The 18,506-nt window shown below is 43.9% G+C and overlaps 1 protein-coding gene across 5 annotated transcripts in view; it reads right to left on the reverse strand.

Annotated features, from left to right (window-relative positions):
* BICD1 (BICD cargo adaptor 1) overlaps window positions 1–16,919 on the reverse strand; it is a 146,034-nt gene extending 129,115 nt beyond the window's left edge. For all 5 annotated transcript variants that reach the window (XM_054386480.1, XM_054386484.1, XM_054386482.1 and 2 more), the window contains exon 1: window positions 16,707–16,919. In XM_054386480.1, the coding sequence (XP_054242455.1) occupies window positions 16,707–16,919 (213 nt within the window). The remainder of the gene's footprint in view (window positions 1–16,706) is intronic.
* Window positions 16,920–18,506: the final 1,587 nt, after the last annotated feature.

Raw genomic sequence — 18,506 nt, forward strand, 5'->3', positions numbered from 1 at the left:
CCCTTGCATTAACCCATTACCTATTTTAGTTCTCATCTGATCCTGTTGCTATGCATGTAATGCCCTACATTTCTCTTTTCCACACCGTATCACTAAAACTGTGACTAAGGACTGTAGACTTTCCTTTTCACACACTTTCTCCAGAACTGCATGAAGGAGTGATCAGGCAACGACTAGCAGGCAGTGAGGAAGCATGTGTAGGGAAGATAAAAAGTAAAGGCAGTAATCCCTTATTCTGGTAAAACAGCAGGAATAATCTGTATGACTGCAGGCTTAATTATCCCTGTGGTGGGATTTCAGGAGAAGTGATAACACCTGGTCTCTTTGGACTGCTGTAAATTCATTCCTGTAAACCCCAATCGTGCAGAAGAACTGGGTCAGCCTGGTTTTCTTCAAATGCATCAAACCAGCCTCTTATCCTGAGCTGCTCTCTCTAGAAAAAATGCCATCAAAATTCAACCTCTTTTTAGATACCACTTCATCCAGAAGATGAGGGTCCTTATCCCAACAGCACACAAACAACTTTTACCTCCAGAAGGCATTCAGCAGCAGTAGCCACCAGCAGATGTCATTTACACACGTAGGCATAATCTCCCCTGATCGTCTCATTGCATGTTTGGCACTAAAAACTGTCACTTTATGCAGTACTGAATCCATAGGAATTTAAAATCAGCTTCTTCATGACTGTCTGTATATACCTATAATAAAAGACTTCAACATTCAAATTTGTGGGAATGTCTGTGCCATTCATAAATTATGAGTAAGACTTCTTTAAGCGAGGATAATTACCACAGGCATACAGCACTATGTGAAAATCCAATAATTACACAGAAATGCCTTACTAAAATGTCAATATTACAAAGCCTGCAATAACTGATTAGATTATTTTGGACAAGAACTTTAGCAGAAATGAAACAATACAGCTTTTGTGAATGGTGACAGAGGCAGTCCAATTTACCAGCTGTAAATTACAGCTATTTTCCTGATGCTTTCTCATCCCATGCTGCAAACATTACAGAGAATGGTTATCTGCACATCTTAGGAAGATGGATAAGAAGGAACCTTCAGACCTCAACAAACCATGTGGACAGGAGGCCTCATGTTATGTTGTTCCTTACATTGTACTAAGCTCACTAGGTTCATCTAAATGGCATCTTGTGGGCCAGATGCTGTCCTCCCTGCAAAGGCGATGAAGAAAGGCTGTTGAAGGATTGTGATGTGCCACAGCAACCAAATTAATTACCCTACCTTTAAGGCCCAAGCTGCTGCACGGGTGAAGGCAGGATTCAGTCACCACTGTGTTATAAACCACATCTGTAAACAGGAGCCTACCCCTTGCAGCTGCAGCCACTGGATCACCCTGATGCCCTGTGCACAGGGCAGCTAAATCTGTGTGAATTCCGTAAGTGAATCAGGTGCAGAACAACAGGGGATCCATGCTTTCCTTTGCATGATTTTGCTTCTTTTCCCCTCATTAAAAACAGTGACAGTTGAAACCCACTCTTAGTGAGAAGAGTCTTTAATCAAACAAGGCTCCATTGCATAAGAGCTCAATACTGCAACAAAAGATGCACAAACCACTGAGCCATTCGATGATTTTGTTTTGGGAATTTCCACCACTGCTTACACAAACAAAGCTAAAGGTTTGTGACAGCTGCTTGTGTTTTGATTATCTCTTTCAGGATCTCAAAGTTCAAAACCACATTCTAGAGAAGCAACTGGCAGAAGGAAATTATTTCTAACAGCCCATCCACAGAAGAGGCCCCATTATTATTATTAATTACTCATATTGCCATAGAACCTAATTGTCCCAATGAGGAATAGAGACACACTGTGTTACATTCAATACAAACAGGCAGGCAAGGGCAGGCCTTGCCCCACAGAGCTCACTCTCTACAATATCTCAGTCCAAGCCTGACATTAACCATTGCCAGCTCTGCAAGAAGCCCCATTTAGCGCTCAACATACACTGTCAGATTTCATCTGGCCCAAGTCCCAAAGAATGGCAAAAGTCATGCCTCATAAACTGAAAGAAGACTTCTCACATATTACAAAGGGCATCCCACATGCTGGAGCTCAATACTGTAAAGTGTGTCATTTAGCTTTTCCCCATGCAGCAGTAGGAACAAGAGGCACTTTGTGGGGCAAGGCTGCTCAAGAGATGGTGGGTGAGGAGTGCTAAGATGCATCCTTTGCAGGGAGAGATGGCTGCTATTTCTGCCCCTTGCAATGGGTGACTAGATGTGGGAAAGAGCAAACTAAAATTAAGCCTTTCAACCAGATGTAGGGATTGGTAAACACTGATGTGAAAATCATAGTCACAACAGAGAAGAGTCCTGGTTCTGAAAGGGATAAGTGGGAAGGCGTAGAAAGACTGCTAAAAATACTGGGATGGCAGCCAGGAGTGGTCAGCTTCCAGAGGGGGAGAAGGCAGCTGAAGGTGAGAGATGATGATGTACTTTAGGATCCCTAGTAATTTCCATGCAGACTGGGATCACCAGAGTATGTGGGAGAGAAACCACAAAAGGGCAATAAGAAAGAGGGGGAAGAGTTCCACATGGATCAGAATGAAGGTGAAGAGCTACTGATGGTCTCTAACAACATGGGCTTCACCACTGAATGCTGCCAAATAATGAATTAAAAACCCACACATTTCCATAAGTTTTTGATCCTCATTTTTCTCTAAGTTTTGATTGTGTTGCTGTAGCAAAACTAGCAGCAACACCATCCCTAAATGGCCTTACTGATCACGTTGGCACCAGTGGGAGGTACTGCCAGTGCACATGCTGGTCAGTGAGTAGAGATTTCTTCTGGCTTTCTGGCTGACTGGCTTCTTTAAATGGATGGATCTTTGGAGATAAATGATTGGACTAGATCTGGAAAATATCTCTGTTTTCTTTGTGATTCAACCACAGATTTTGTTCAAAATTATGGCTGAACAGCCTATCCCCCCACAGTTTCTGGGCCTCAATTACTCATCTGTAAATTTCCCTTATTATTCCTTAACAACAGATCCCTGACAAGGTTGCCTATTTCCACTGTAAAACCTCTAACCTATTATTTATATGCTTGAAATTCATTGTGCCAGGCATTGCAGAACCCCCAGATACTACTGTCATGCAATAAATAATAATTTAGCCCACACTGCTGAGACTTAGTGGGTAGAAGAGCAGCTCATGAAACAAGCAGCATTTTGATTTTTCAGAACATTTCTGCTTTACAGGGCACAGTCTGTTCTTACACAGGGTAACAAAGACCTAGACCTGTTTGCTAGCAAAATCACGGCTGATGCTTTCCTTACTACCATATACATGTGACACCTGTCAGACACATGCCATTCACTGAAGGCTCTTCCCAGTAAAGACACTGGGGCCAGTGTTAGTGGCTGGTACAGCTGGATGCAGTAACCATCCCTCTGGCAGCAGCCAAGGTCATGCTGACTCATTCCCTCTGGCTTTTCCCCTGCATCCATCCTGTGCCAGTGCTCTGGGAAATGCTTGACTATTCCTAACATTGTCACTTACAAAGCTGCAATTCCCTTCTCCACAGATAGCACAAAACACTGGACTGCTAGTTCCTAAAAATGTTGCTTCTCAGGTTTTGGATTCCTTTTCAAGCAGTGGATTACTTTCCTCTAAAAAAATAACTGATAGAAGACATGAAATAGAGGCCTCAGCTGAAATGAGGAACCTGTCAGAAGAAGATTCTCTGCCACAGGGTTTTGGGGAAAAAAATCAGGATCCCCTTTTCCAGAAGCACTTTTTCAGAGCAGAATAATTAACAAGTGGGCCCCTAGGTAACAGCAAGAAAGCAGCAACTGCTGGTATCCTGCCCAGCTTCAGCCATGGATGCCTAACTCAAGTTCTCACCAGTAAAGAAACACGGGACACTCTTCAAGAAGAATCTTGCAAATAAGAGATCTTCACAGAATAAAAAGTCTGGTCTTTACCTGCAGCTCTTCCTGTTATACCCAGGGAAAGGGTTATTTATACTCAAACAAGGCTTATATGCTCATTTTAGATTTAAGTGTTTTCTCATCAGTCTCATCTGCTACAAAAGCAAATGCAACAGCCATAAAGTGTAGGCATAACTCTGAATGCCTCTAGCCTCAGCCCAAAGAAGAGTAAAGTACTTTTCAAACACTAATTGCTAAGGCTATACTCAAGGCATCACTGCATTTTCTGTTCTTGAATAAAGATCTCTCCAAAAGAAGACAGGAAATACTTGAAATCACAAATCATGAAGTAGTGTTATATAAATTACAGAAAAAAACACAAACATTTAAGGCCAGGAGCCTAAATGTATATCCTGAAATCTTCATGTAGTCACCCAGACAAGTGTGAGCTGTAATTTCAAAGTATGTGGGGAAAAAAAGAGGTCACATAGGTGCCCAAAAAATGGAATTACCTAATGCCCAAACTCCTAGCATATGCCACAGGCCTCCATCTCCCATATTGCTATATACAGAGAGGTATATTCCATCTGACTACTGGACAGACATATCATGCACTTTAATTCACAGAGGAGTCCTTGTTGCCATATCCTTACATTTTACTTAAAAATTTGTCAACAAGGATGAAGATTTATGACTGAAATTTTATGGATTAGTAATTGATCTAGTGCACGTTCTTAGTTTACTGCAGATGGAAGATACACATCAGCTGAAAACTCTTCAGGTTTCTACTAGGGTTTGTTTGGGTAGTTGCTTGATTGCTTTTTACCTTACCCTTACACATTTGGGCATAGCCAAATGCACACACACTGAAGCTCAGCAGAATTATGACAATTCATTAAGCTGCAAGAATAAGACCACGTGTTTGAGACACAGTAATTATGCCAATTCTCTCTCCTTTGATAAGAAGAAGAAACCTAAATTCTCAGTTTATAATACATTTTGTCACATAGATCTTGATGACAGTGCTGTTTGCCAGCCTGTGGTGGGTGCAGACTCAACAATTAAATCATCACCTGGTTTTATCTTTGACTTACCCAGGTAGTCAGAACTTCAAGGTTGGTCTTCAAGTCATACCTGCTCTAAATGACACTGAGATGCAATCCTGAATACAGGGTGTATTGTTAGAGAACACATTCTTCAGAGGAGATGCTTAAATAAAACTTTTCCTCTCTGTTTGTAGGAGAGAATCACATGCAGTTATCAAAGGAAGAAAGGACCAAATACAAATGTTCTCCTCAGCTAAACACTCAGGAGAGGTCTGCATCTTTGCAATTGCTGTGCAAACACCTGGAATTATCCAGAACAGTTCAACCTTTTAATGCTTTTTGAACAGTTCAAGGTATGATAAAGACTTTTCCCATCCACCTAAATAAAACCTCAATTTGTCTTTCATAATACCATAATTATACAAACTACAACCTATTGAGAGCACATTTTTAATAAGCATCAAATCCATTATTGACGTCCAGATAAATAACATCCAGTCTTTCCCCTCATCCACTTGTTATAGGAGATCAAGTTCATCAAGCAGGGCCTGCCCTTCATGAACCCATGTTGACTGGGCTTGATAACCCTGCACATGTTGCATAATGGCCCTCAAGTTGACCTTCCCTGGCACAGAGGTCAGACCGACAGGTTCGTAGTCGTCCAGGTCCTTCTTCCAGCCCTTCTTGTAAATGGGTGTCACACTTGGTCCCCGGTTTGCCAGGACCACTGGTAAATGATGGAAAGTGGCTTGGTGAGCACTTCCACCAGCTCCCTCAGTACTCTTGGGTGGATGCCATCTGGCCCCATAGATTTGTGTAAGTCTAAATGGTGCAGCCAGTCACTAACCATCTTGGATTGTGGGCATTTCATTATGCTTCCCATTCCTATCATCCAGCTCAGGGGGCTGGGTATCCAGCAAATAAATGCTCTTGATACTGAGGATTCAGGCAAAGAAGATATTGAGTACCTCAAGCCTTTCCTTCATCCTTGACCACTATGCTCCTCACTGCATTCAACAAAGCACAGAGTTTCCTCATCATCTTCACAGCCCTCCTCTTGACCCATTCTAACAGTTCCATGTCCTATTTGAGTTGGGGCCTTCAGAGCTGGGCATACATGAGAGAGGAATAGAGAGGGAGAATCACCCACCTCAAACTGCTGGCCATGCTGCTTTTGATACAGGACAGGATTCAGTTGCCTTTCTGGACTGTGAGCACACACTGCTAGTTCATGTTGAGCTTCTCATCAGCCAGCACCCCCAAATCCCATTTAAACAATTCAGCAACACAAACCATCCTGTTCCATTGTGCAGGGTTGTGCCCTGAAGCCTTTTAATTTTCTGATATAGATATGCCCCTAAGTCTGATTGTGATCTACTCTAGTCCCACAAGCTCATAATTTTTCAAATTGAACAATAGTTGTTAAGTATCCAGGATTAGCCATCAAATTGAGAACCAGAGGCTATGGTTATACAGAGACAGTTTAACCCAGCTGTGAACTTCCTGTGAACCATCATACCAAGTGCTCTAGCTCTCCTAAAAGTTGCATGTCAAAAGGTTAAGAGCTCTGTCTTGTTGGATATATGAGGCCAAGATTCAGCACAGTTTGACATCCTGCATCTTGCCTTGTGGATGTGAGTAGACAAGAGTCCAGTCCTGAACAAGACTAAATTCAAATCATGCTGTGTTGATGTTTGGTCAACAGCCAAGCTTTTATAAATGAATTATTTCACCAAGCCACCTGTTTCCTTTACCTGACCTAAATTCTTATCTTTATACTTAGAGGATTGCTGATCCTTTTCCATCTTTCTATCTCAGCTTTACAACTCCTAGGAGATGGTTTTCCTCCTCTAGGTATCCAAAATAAAGCTTAAAACCACAACTGTTGACAACTTTCAGCTTCCTGCCATGGATGAGGCCATTAGTCAGTGATGACCTCACAGTTCAGTCTCAGTACAACATTTAAATCGATCCAGAGTGACTTAAGGGAACCAAAGAAAGACTGTTTGGTGTGGACAAACTTCCCAGCGTGCATGCTGAATGCATGGCATTTCACCTGACAACTGAGTGTCACCCCTGAGCTCTGAGAGATCACAAAATTAAAAATGAACAAAGACAAGCAAAGAAGAGCAAGGAAAGACTAAGTTTAGATAATTTAATCGAAATGTCCCCAGAAACGACTGGCTGAAGTAAAAGGAGACTAAGTGGCAACTGAGGATATCTTTTATCCTTCCTCGTTAAGCACGGCATTGTATAGATTACTGCTAGCACTGGAAAATTCCTTGCTGCATAAATGGATCTAACACAGCTGCACAGCAGAGGCAAATTAGGTGTGATTCAGGTGAGTGAGAGTGATAGAGAGGGTGTTGCACAACCTTGTGGGTAACAGGCCTCACTTCAGTGCTGATCACAAGGGCTGTGTGCATTACCTAACCTCACTGGGCATCAGTTTTCCCATCTGGCGTTAAAAAAAACAAACTCCAGAAACCTTTTTTTTTTTTTTTTCAAAAGGGCTGATTTTTGCAAAAACTTATGAAAAAGTATCTTCTTCGTGTGCACACATGCAGCCAATCTCATTTTAAAGCTGCCTTAAAAGTGACGTTTCCAAGGATGATTTTAATTGTGAGGCTGCTACAAAGCAAAGCCTGACAAATCTACTGCTGTTTCACTTCCAGCCTGTATTAAAGCAACTTTTCCAAGTATTTCTAGGATTCACTCAAGTCATTGCAATACCTGAGCATGGTATGGAAAATCTAGTCTGCCACAATTGGCCAGATTTCTTACATTCACACAATGACTAAAAGAGCTGTTCCATGTCTTAGAAAGCAGCAAATCAACACTAAGATGCAAGACTGGAAAAAAAAAATTATAAAGTAAATAAACTATCATGGCCAGGAGACCAATGTTGTACAAGAATGAAAGGCAGAAAATGGTAGGCTGCAGACAGAAAGAGGAACCACAAGACAGATGCAGACAAGAGGAGTGGACCAATTTCAGTCTTAGCATAAATAGTTTTCATAGATCTGTCCCCAAACCATAGGTTTAGGACAGTGGCCTGCTTTTTCCTTTAAATATTAAGTTAATTAAACTTTGACAGTGAAAGAAATTCAGAAATAGAATCATTATAATCTTGAAATTATTGTTAATACTACCCTCCACAGGCAAGTAGGATTCACATTAAAACACTAATCTGTAACCTATCTTAATCTCTTTCTGCATACTTCAGCTTTAGGCACCTGCCCTTGCTGAGATGCATTTTTCACCTTCTGCCTAGTCCTAACTACTTCCATCTGTGGCTGATCTGTACTCACAGACTGCTTTCACAGTACAGTATGGAAAAAAAATTGCTGGTTTCTCCTCATAATCATCTGCTGCTAGTGATGCAAGTGGATAAAGGGACAAAGGGTACATTCATGCCTCTACATGCCATATCAATTTCTCTAAATTAGGAAAATACCTTCTCTCCTCCCCCCTAAAATAGAGTGTTGTTGAGTTCACAAGGAAATGAGGAAAGAAGAAGGCTGTGCAAGTCAGGTCACAAATGTAAGACAGTTCAGCAGAAATGAATGCATGCTTTTCAGTCTCTGCTACTGTAAGTTGAAATCATCCCCAAGAAAAATGCAGAGTACAGAGTTGTACTGAATTAATCATTACCCCACCCCCTAGGTAACAGACAAATAAGCAAAGGAAATCCATAGCAAAGGCAACTGTGCAGCAAAGCCCTGCAAAAGCAGCAGAGATGTGAGGGGTGCAGGAACAAGCAGTGAATCAGATTTTAGCCTCATTGCTTACCAGCACACCGATGCAAAAACATAAGAAAAAAGCAAAGTGCTGAAGAATTAACTTATTTGAGCTCATTTGAAAAACTGAGAGGTTGTTCAACAAGAAAGTTTTTTTTTTTCCAGAAGCCCTCAATGCAGCCAGAAAAATATATGAATTTGCACATATTTTTCTCCAACTGCCAACTGCATAAGGTATATTAAAGCAGCCCAGGTGCAAATTTACTTTGACTTTGAGAATGCTCCTCGTTTTACCATGATGAATGTTCACAAATTACTGTTTTATGCCAAATATTATTTTCTCCACCATTGTTTTGCCCCTAGTTGCACTTTCAGTAAAGCCAGGTGTTTTGCTCTGACTGCTGTTGTGTATGCAGACTGCACAAATAACCCCTTAGAAAGAAAATCCACAATGCCATACAGAAGGGAAGGAAAAATATTTCACCTAAAAGAAGGTGAAAAGATGGCATTTTTAATCCATTACAAAAGACCCAATTCCAAACAGGTGTGGGCCCTTAGATTAAAATCTGCTCAGTGAGCCTTGATTTTACATTCTTGAGCCTTAGTGAGGAAGTACTTCACAATAACAAGGCCTGGCTCACCCATGAACGCTTCAATCAGTCATTTTAGATTTCACAGTAATTCAATATTTTACAGAAAATCTACAGAAAATTAACTTTTCCGTGACACAAAATCCAGTTGCAATGTCCAATTATCTCTGAGTTCAACCCAGATGACTGATTGAATCAGAATCCCTCAGATTGGAGAGGAATGTCTTAGATTCCTTAGATGAAAGAGGGAAAGTAAGAAAATAATTTAACTGTTGGGAGAAAACTAATTGAGCTTTATTTTGGTTTATTTTAGGAGTATGTGAGTCCCCAGTGTTCAAATTTGACTATCATTCTTTAAGGGTTGGGTGTTGCAGGGGTACTAAATTACATATTTATCTGTACCAGCTCATAAGGGCACAATTACAGAGAGCAACTGGTGAGACAGGTCCCTGGTGGGAAAAAAAAAAAAAAAGAAAGGCTCATCTACATCTTTCTTTGCATGCTGCCAAAGCTGTAACAACAGCCCTAATTTCTCCTAAGATGATTTCAGCTGCTTATGTTTTCTGTAGGCTAATGTACAGGATTCGTTTCCTCTTAGGGGAAGCAATCTGGCCACAATTTGATCATCATCTCTTTCAACATCAGTACCTGTTCAACCAGTTCATCCTGCCCCACTCTTTCCTCCACGTTCATTCTTGTCCTCATGCCAATTTATCATGAACCAGATCATGTACCAATCTGGGTTACTGATAGCATACACCCCCTCCTCGGTTATTTTTAACTGAGGTCAGTTTCCTACCCTGGCGCGACAGCATAAACAGTTGCGCAACTGAGAGCCAGAACAGGGGCAGGAATGACAAAGGGAGACAGAGTTGTCCTGCTGGTAACCCCAGCTCAATGCAGTCTTAATGACAAGCAAGAGAAAATGAAATTCATAGAATCAACAAGGTTGGAAAAGACCTCAGAGATCATCAAGTCCAACCTATCACCCAGAACCTCATGACTAACTAAACCATGGCTTCAAGTGCCACGTCCAATCCTTTTTGAACACCTCCAGGGATGGTGACTCCACCACCTCCCTGGGCAGCACATTCCAATGGCCAACCACTCTCTCTGTGAAGAACTTTCTTCTCACCTCCAGCCTAAACTTCCCCTGGTGCAGCTTGAGACTGTGTCCTCTTGTTCTGGTGCTGGTTGCCTGGGAGAATAGACCAACCCCCACCTGTCTACAACCTCCTTCCAGGTAGTTGCAGAGAGCTATAAGGTCACCCCTGAGCCTCCATTCAAGTGTGAACTGAGGCTATGGCTCTGCTACTGGTCACTAGATACAGGCAGCCATGGTGTTACACATTGGGTAATTCACAGCAAGCTGCTACTGGAATCTAACTGAACAAAGTGACTATCCTCAGAGACTTTGCATTGTTCAAGGTTCCTTCCCATCTACCTTCTTTCATCTCTAGTCCAACCCTCTCCTCACTGCCTAGTCAACTCTGAGCTCAGACTGGGTTCCCTGGGGCTGTATACAGTTGGGGCTTGGAAACTCCAACAGAAAGAGACTGCACAACCTCTTCTGAGCAACCTGTGGCACTGCCTGTTTTCATGGGGAAACAGTTCTGCCTTAAATCCCATCTGAACCTCTTGAATTTCAGGTTTTTTCAGTCATCTCTCATCTTCCCACAATCCACTGCTGTGAAGAACATACCTCTGTCTCCTTAATAATCTCCTTGTAGGTATAAGCAGGCTGCTTCTGGGTCCCCCATGGCCTTCTCTTTTCCAGGCTGAATGAGCTCATCCTCCTCAGCCTCTCCTCACAGAGCAAGTGGTTCAGCTTCAGGAGTGTTCTCTGCTGAAGTCAGTCTTTCTTGAACTAGGGGAGCCCAAAACTGGATGCTGTTTTCTAGATGGGGTCTAGCAAGCGCCAATTTGAAAGCGGTTAATGCTTCTCTCAACCTACTGGCTATGCTTCTGCTAACAACAGTCTGGGAAAGTGTTAGCCATTTCTACATCAGGGCACACTGCCAGCCCATGTTCAGCTTGCTGTCCCCCAAATCCTTTGCCACAGACCTGACCCCACATAGTCAGTACCAAGCCTGTAATAACCGAATGAGAGTTCTGGAAGCTGCTGCTTGAGTCTGCTAAGGCATTCCTCATAAGCAGACCTCAACTGTTCTTACATTAGCAAGGTACACCATAGAGACAGAGGTCATGTTGGCTGAGATCTGGAGGAGACAGCAGTGCTGAGAGTGTCCAAGTACTGTCCCTGCAGATCTGCAGTTCGCTCATCCTTGCCCCATCCTCATCTCTGAGCTGGGTGCCAGACAACACAACCTTTCTGAGTGACACAATGTGAACAGACACCAAGGACAAAGTGTTGAGATCAGGATGAGATGCTGAAAACATTAAGCCTCATCCAGCACAAGCCCACAGACACTGTCACTGGAAGATGGTGTAAAGATACACTGATATGCCATCAATTCACAGCTCCTAAGTCATATATTTGGGACAAACCCCTTTTTGTGGAGAATTCAGAACATCTCATTGGGAATTTATGAGCCATTTCACAAGTTCATAAGCATCCTGTGATGTAGACAGGTGTGCAGAGCAATCCCCATTTCACAGTCTCCTATTCTTCTGCCTTTTTTGCATCTAGAGAAGTCCCACCAGTTGTACACTTCAAAGATGGAAAAGGCAGAGTTGGGAGTGCAGTCATGGTAAAGTAGTGCAGGGAAGAGCAGAACAGTAAAGAATTTACCAGACAGACCTTCAGCTCTGTTTCTCAAAACCCCTTCTCAGTCACAGACCAAGAATTGTTTGAAAGCCCTATTAGTAATCTGACTAAGCACCTCATAATCACTGATGCAACATCTCTGGGACATAAAGAAAACTATTTTTGTCCTGCCAAGGATAGGACTCCTCACCAGCAGCCTGGTTTCCAATAATTTACCAAGGATAATTTGATTTAAAGTAGAGCAAACACTGAAGTGCATCTTCAGCCTGAAAATCAGGCAGCCAATGCTATGTGTAATCCAGTGGAAGAATTTACCTCCACAGAATTAAATGAAAGCTAAGAAGCCAGGTGAGATACTGTCTACATTACTCAGGGAGGAAGTCAAGGAGAGAGACCCAAGGATCTATCCAGCTGCTATGTTCATGATTTGATTCTCACAGAGAATTGGAAATTCTCTAGGCCTACATATCTTGCTGAGTTGGACACCAAAGCTGCCTTCCATGCCATTTGGTCATGACAATGTGACTGATACTTCTCACCTTTGAAAACATTACAGGCCACCAGTGCACAGTAAAGTGGCAGAATGGTTAAGGCTGGAAGGGACTTTTTGAGATCAACTCATCCTTTCTCCCTGCTCAAGCAGGGACAGCAGACAGCCCAGGCAAGAAGATCAATATGAAGCCATTTTACACTTCATTAAAAGAATGAAAGCTAACAACAAACGTCATCATTACAGTAAATGCAATGTGAACATGTAAGACCACAGCTACCAAAATCACTAGAAAATATTTTCCACAAAATATGCTGGTAATTAAATTCCCAACTCAGCAAGACAGTAAAAACAGGCTACCTTCAACCCCATGACTAAAAGCAATGAGGTTTATTCTCTGTATTCTTATGGACTGCAGGTTAAAAGCACATAGAATCATAGAATCAGTCAGGGTTGGAAAGGACCACGAGGATCATCTAGTTCCAACCCCCCTGCCACGGGCAGGGACATCTCACACTAGGTCAGGATGGCTAGAGCCTCATGCAAGCCTGGCCTTAAACACCTCCAGGGATGGGGCCTCAACCACCTCCCTGGGCAACCCATTCCAGGGTCTCACCACTCTCACATCTGTTAAAGAAGCATTTTGAACAGGAGCCCTAAAACTATTGTGGTTTTGCCAAAGGCACAAAATTCCACTAGTCTGAGCTGTAAGCTGTAATCTCTTAAGACACAGAAATATTTACAGTCTGGAAGAATACACTATTAAAATTAATAAAGGTTTAAGAATAATAATATTTTGTTTAATGCTACAATCTTGCTTATCATCAGGACCACAAGTACTCCATTTCATAACACTGAAAGCTGTTAAAGTCAATAAAAGAAAGTGTACCTTTGCACATTCCTGTCATTCAATTCATTTTTTAAAATACAAGGTTCATAGCTGGTAGATGTCCCAAGTCTTTCTTGGACATGTGTCATAACTGCTCTAATTTGGAAAATGTCCTTATTAGGTCTCTGATTAAATCTTCAAAGTTTTTGTAATGCAAACCAAACCAATCACATAGCCCTGCCCAGACATCAAAGACTTAGGCTAAAACAGAGAACTCTGAGTACAACACAAGAAATATCAGAGATTACTAAAACAATTCAGATTGCATGGTGGGCAGCATATATCCCATATACAAGTATTAATATTTAATGTCATGTATTGCAATTTGCTTTTACTTCAACATCCTATAATGGTATTACTTTCCTATCTCACTCCCCAACAATGGAAGTTATCATACAGTTGAAGCTCAGTATTGTGATCTATATGGAAAAGGCCCCACTCAAGTTCACTGGAGTTTTGAATTGCCAAGTAGCATGGGAGAAGACTTCAGATCTTAGACTGCTAAAACATGACTGAGTAGTTAAAGATGGACAGCTCTGTTTGCTGAGCAGTAAATACAGTGAGCTCCTAACAGCAGCACACAATAATTTAATAATGAAATAATTTAAAAGTTAAGACTTGCTTCAATAAAGTTCAAGCCCAGTAACTGAATCTGTTCAGAAAAAGTCCACAGAAGGGAAGGTAATAATTGTAAGCATAAACCTGCCCATACTCTTGCACCTGCTGATCCTTATGAAGGGATAAACTTTCTTTCAGAGCAAACCTGAGGCTTCATTTCCATACCCCAATATGACTTCAGAGAGACTATAGATGCAATGAGGTAAGAGCAGAAGCACAGATCCCTACACACATACTAAAAGTCTTCCTAGCTCCTGTTAAGTCATGGTGCTTTGATGTCCCACCATGCAGACCACACACAGGACGCTGTCCAGCACATCCTCTGCAGGCCCTGCTGAAGAAGGTATACAAAAAACCCTACACACATTTTGGACAGAGCCTTAATAAACAAGCTGTCTTCTTACTCCTTCTGATGCAGAGCTTTCAGACAGAACCCTACAGCTCTAAAATCTATGTCCCTAAGTCTCCATAAGACACTTTGCCCAAAAGACCTGAATTCTGCCTTGCTCATGTCACCAGAGATGGCATTTGCCTATGTCTCACTGCTATGAGTCTGATCTGCACTCATGGAACAGTCATAATGGAGGTAGTAACAGAGAAGCTGGAAAAGAGATTACAGCAACAGAAAGAAGGAATATGAACAAATTCCTTCACAGGGCTGCATGTGCAGTTAGAATAGGTGCTTTCTCATGTATAGGTTAGCTGCAAGGAAAAAAAATCTCTGGTATCAAAAATGAGAGACGGAAATGCCCTACCAACAGCAAAGGAGAGCTCTGGAATTCAGAGCCCCAGGCCTGAAGTGGAAATTGGAGAGGCTTCACTCTTGCTTGGCATCAGGCATACTGCAAGATTTCTCCTCTTCCTCTCTCTGTGGATATCCTCAGTGTCCATACTGTGGTTGGCACAGCATGAAGGCACAGGCCCTCAGGAGATATTCTGGGCAATGCCTTTGACTTCAAGGGGATGTAAACAGGAAGAGGATTTGTGCCCTTTGTTGATTTCAGTTACTCATGTTGACCAGCCCCTCTAGTTTTGTCATTTCAACTCAACTCCTTGCACTATCCTGTCAGTCTGTAGCCATGTGTCATCTTGGTTTCTGATCAGTCTTCTTTTTTTTCCCCATTATTCTAATGGGCTAACAGCTCACTGCAGCTCTGCTTATGTCCCTCTTTCTTTCTCCCCTAAACCCTCACCCCCTCATGAGCCCACTCACCCCCAAAATTGCATTGCGCTTTTTGCCCTTAATTTGTTTCTCAGTTACTGCCAGGTCATTTCAAAAGGTACTGACTTCATGCCAGCACAAGTCTCTCAACCTGTGATCACTGGTTTTGAAGTCCTGAGTCTACTGCATAGGCTTAAGGGGGGAAGGGAGAGGGGGAATGGGGTGGCAAAAGGAAGGCAGAGATCAAGTTTAAGGTTAAGATCAATAATTTTTTTTCTGAAAAACAGCTTTATTCTTCTTATGGAAAAGACAGGTTTTTTTTTTTTTTCAACTCTTCTGGACACTGAATCAAGTCTGTAGCATAACTCATTTACCTGCAAGTAAAAGGAAACCTTTATTTTATTAAAAATACCTCTAAAATCACATCACTTAGCATTCTAAAGAATATATTCATATACAATCTAAGGTTACTAAGTGGCTTCACTCAATGTGGAGTATTTTCATGATTTCTAACTGAAAAGAATTTCTGCACATTACACACAGCAATATATATTTTTTGTGAAGCAGAAAGATACCTTTCAAATTTGGGAAAATATCCGACTGATACTTTCTCTTCCCTTTACAACATATGTAATTACTTATGTTCTAAGTATAAAAATATCATAAAATGTAGAGTTATAAGTGCTGCATGTGTGCACACACCCCCTTTCTGTAGCTCCCCTGTATGTGCACTGTATCAACCTCAAGTTACTTCCCTTAATGATGAAGAGAGGAAGAATGATGAATTTTCAGCTGAAAGATAAGAGGTGGCACTCATCTACTTAATCCTTTGGATGTTACAAAAATACACGGAAACCAAAAGCACCTCTCCAATCAAATATTTTATCCTTAGAGCATGATGCAGAAGTTTAATTTCCACCGGTGGGGGGATGACCTCGAGACTATGGTATGACTACTTCAAGCCCCCCTCCCCCTTTAATGGCAGCAATTCCCGTCATTGGCAGAATAAGGCAGGTCTATAAATAACTTCGAAAGGAATTGTCTCCCTCCTCACGCATTGCAGACTACTGTTTACATAGATTTCAAGTCCTTATAGACTGGGTTTGCTCAGCGCTCGTCCTACGGGCTGCTTAATATTCTCTTCCTAAAAAAGCCTTGGACGATGCAGGTATGACCGGAGGCACCCTCCACTGCTGCAGATGCCTGTTACCAGAAGTTGTGGCAGCCGGCGGCAGCAGCTGGAGCGCGGCACCGGCTCCAGGGAAATTTCCCAGGGCAAGGGGGTTGTTATCTTGTGTAATCCGTCCTTAAGCTCCATGGTCCCGGTTGATCCTCCGGCCCCAAGAAACCCCTCCTCCCCGCTCTGCGAATCCCCGCAGCCGCTGAAGGGCCCGAGCATCTTTGCTTGCCCACCTGCAGGGGGCTGGCCCGGGGCAACCGGAGATGGAAACGCGTGGAGCCTCCCCGCACCTTCCCGCACCCGGCGGAGCTGCACGACCCTGCGAGGCGCGGGGTGGCGGGGAAAGACAAAAGCCTGGGCTCGCTCACCTCCTTCAGTTGTTCCAGCTCCTGCTTGAGGCCGTCATACTCCGCCTCCAGCTCGTCGTACTGCTGCTTGAGGGTGAGCTTCTCCTCCAGCACCACCAGCCCATACTCCGCCGCCTGAATCTTCTCGTGAGTCGTCTCGGAGAGCTCCCGGGTCAGCCGCTCAATCTCGCTCTTGTAATGGTCCGCACCCTGCAGCACCTCCTCCGCAGCCATAGCCCTGCCGGCACTGCCGCGCCGCCGCCGCGCCGAGGTAGCCAGGGGGCGGGCGCGGCCGAGGGGCGGCACCGGCACCGCCGCCGGGCTAGGGACGAGGATGAGGATGGGGGCCGGTGCCGCCTGCGGCAGCCGTTGCCGATCGCGAAGGCGGGCCGCCCCAAAGCAGCTGCAGCCCGCCCCGCCTCCTCAAGCCGCCCGGCAAGCGGCAAAGCCGCGCTTGCCTCCGCCAGCCCCGGCTGCCGGCGGCGGGGCACCCGGGCCGGCAAGCCCCCGCTGCTCTGGGAGGCGGCGGCGCGCTGGAGGCCGGGGCGGCCGGGAGCCCGCCTTGGTGCGGCGGCTCCCGGGGAGATGCTGCGTCTGGTACCCGCCTCTTCCCAGGGAGACGGCACCTCCGCCTCCCTTCCACACGTCCCTCCCCTGCGCTCTTTAAGATGACAGCGTCCTCAGGCTTGGCATTCCCCGCCGGGGAAGAGGGAAAAACAACATCAGAGCGCCGGGGCACAGGCAGAAGCACCCGGAGCGGTGGGTGTAGCCGGAGCCCGGCGCGCCTCTCGCCGGGATGATATTTGTGGTGGCTGCCGCGGAACTGCTTCCCTAAGCTGCCCCGTCTTCCTCCCCTGTGTGCCCCCTCGGCCCCCCGGCAGCCTAGCGGGACTGGCCAGCCCTGCTGCAATTCTAGCGCCTCTTGTTTTTAATCAGCATGTAGCGATGGCCACATTAGCGGCAGTGCCGGTAAAAACAGAAAAGGGGTGCAGCCCGGTAAAGTGCGGGAGCAGGGGGGCAGCCTCACGCACTCCCTTGCCATTTCTGGAAATTGGGAAGGGAGAGCTAAGCCCGCTCCCTTCCCTGTCCCCATGGGAATGGGCAAGGAAACCTGGACCTGAAACAGCAGCGGGATCTGGCGATTGAACCAAGGCCACGCTTCCATGACGGTTAGTGCAAGATCCCTGAGCTACAGATGAGACAGCAAGACGAACCCGATTCCGCTCAGATGCAGTCACACCATTGTTTCTCTGTCAAATTAACTGGAGGACCTAATGCATAGAATATGTCCGTTTTCTGCTGGCTTTATGCTCTCTGCAGAAAGGCAGATGCTACTTGCCCAGCATAAAATCAGAGTGGTGCAGACAGCAACTGATCCCATACAAAGCCTACCAGTAAAAAAGTTAACACACAGGCTTAGGGGCATTTTACATATTTGAACTGGAAGAGTGAGTTCATTCTGGATCAATGTCATAATGTCCCATGTCACAGCCTTTTTTTGTTTGGTGCTAGCAGTCCTAAATCCAAGTTTGCTGTTTCTTCAGACTATGGCCTGCAGAGACCTGATCCTATTGATATTGACCAAGTTTTGCTCTAAGCACTAGCCAGAGTGGGTTTTCATACTCTACAATATTTTTTTTTCTTTTTAAAATATAGGCAAAAATAGGTATTTAAAGTTTAACAACTGGGTTAGAGTTTCCAGGGAAATGGTGGTGTTAGGGTTTTTTGTTTGTTTGTTTTTATTTTTTTGTGGGTTGTTGTTGTTGTTTTAAGGGGGGTTTTGTTTGGTTTTGTTTGTTTAATTAAAAAAAAAAAGTTACA

This window comes from Indicator indicator, chromosome 14 (genome assembly GCF_027791375.1).
Source record: "Indicator indicator isolate 239-I01 chromosome 14, UM_Iind_1.1, whole genome shotgun sequence".
Taxonomy (NCBI): Eukaryota; Metazoa; Chordata; class Aves; order Piciformes; family Indicatoridae; genus Indicator; species Indicator indicator.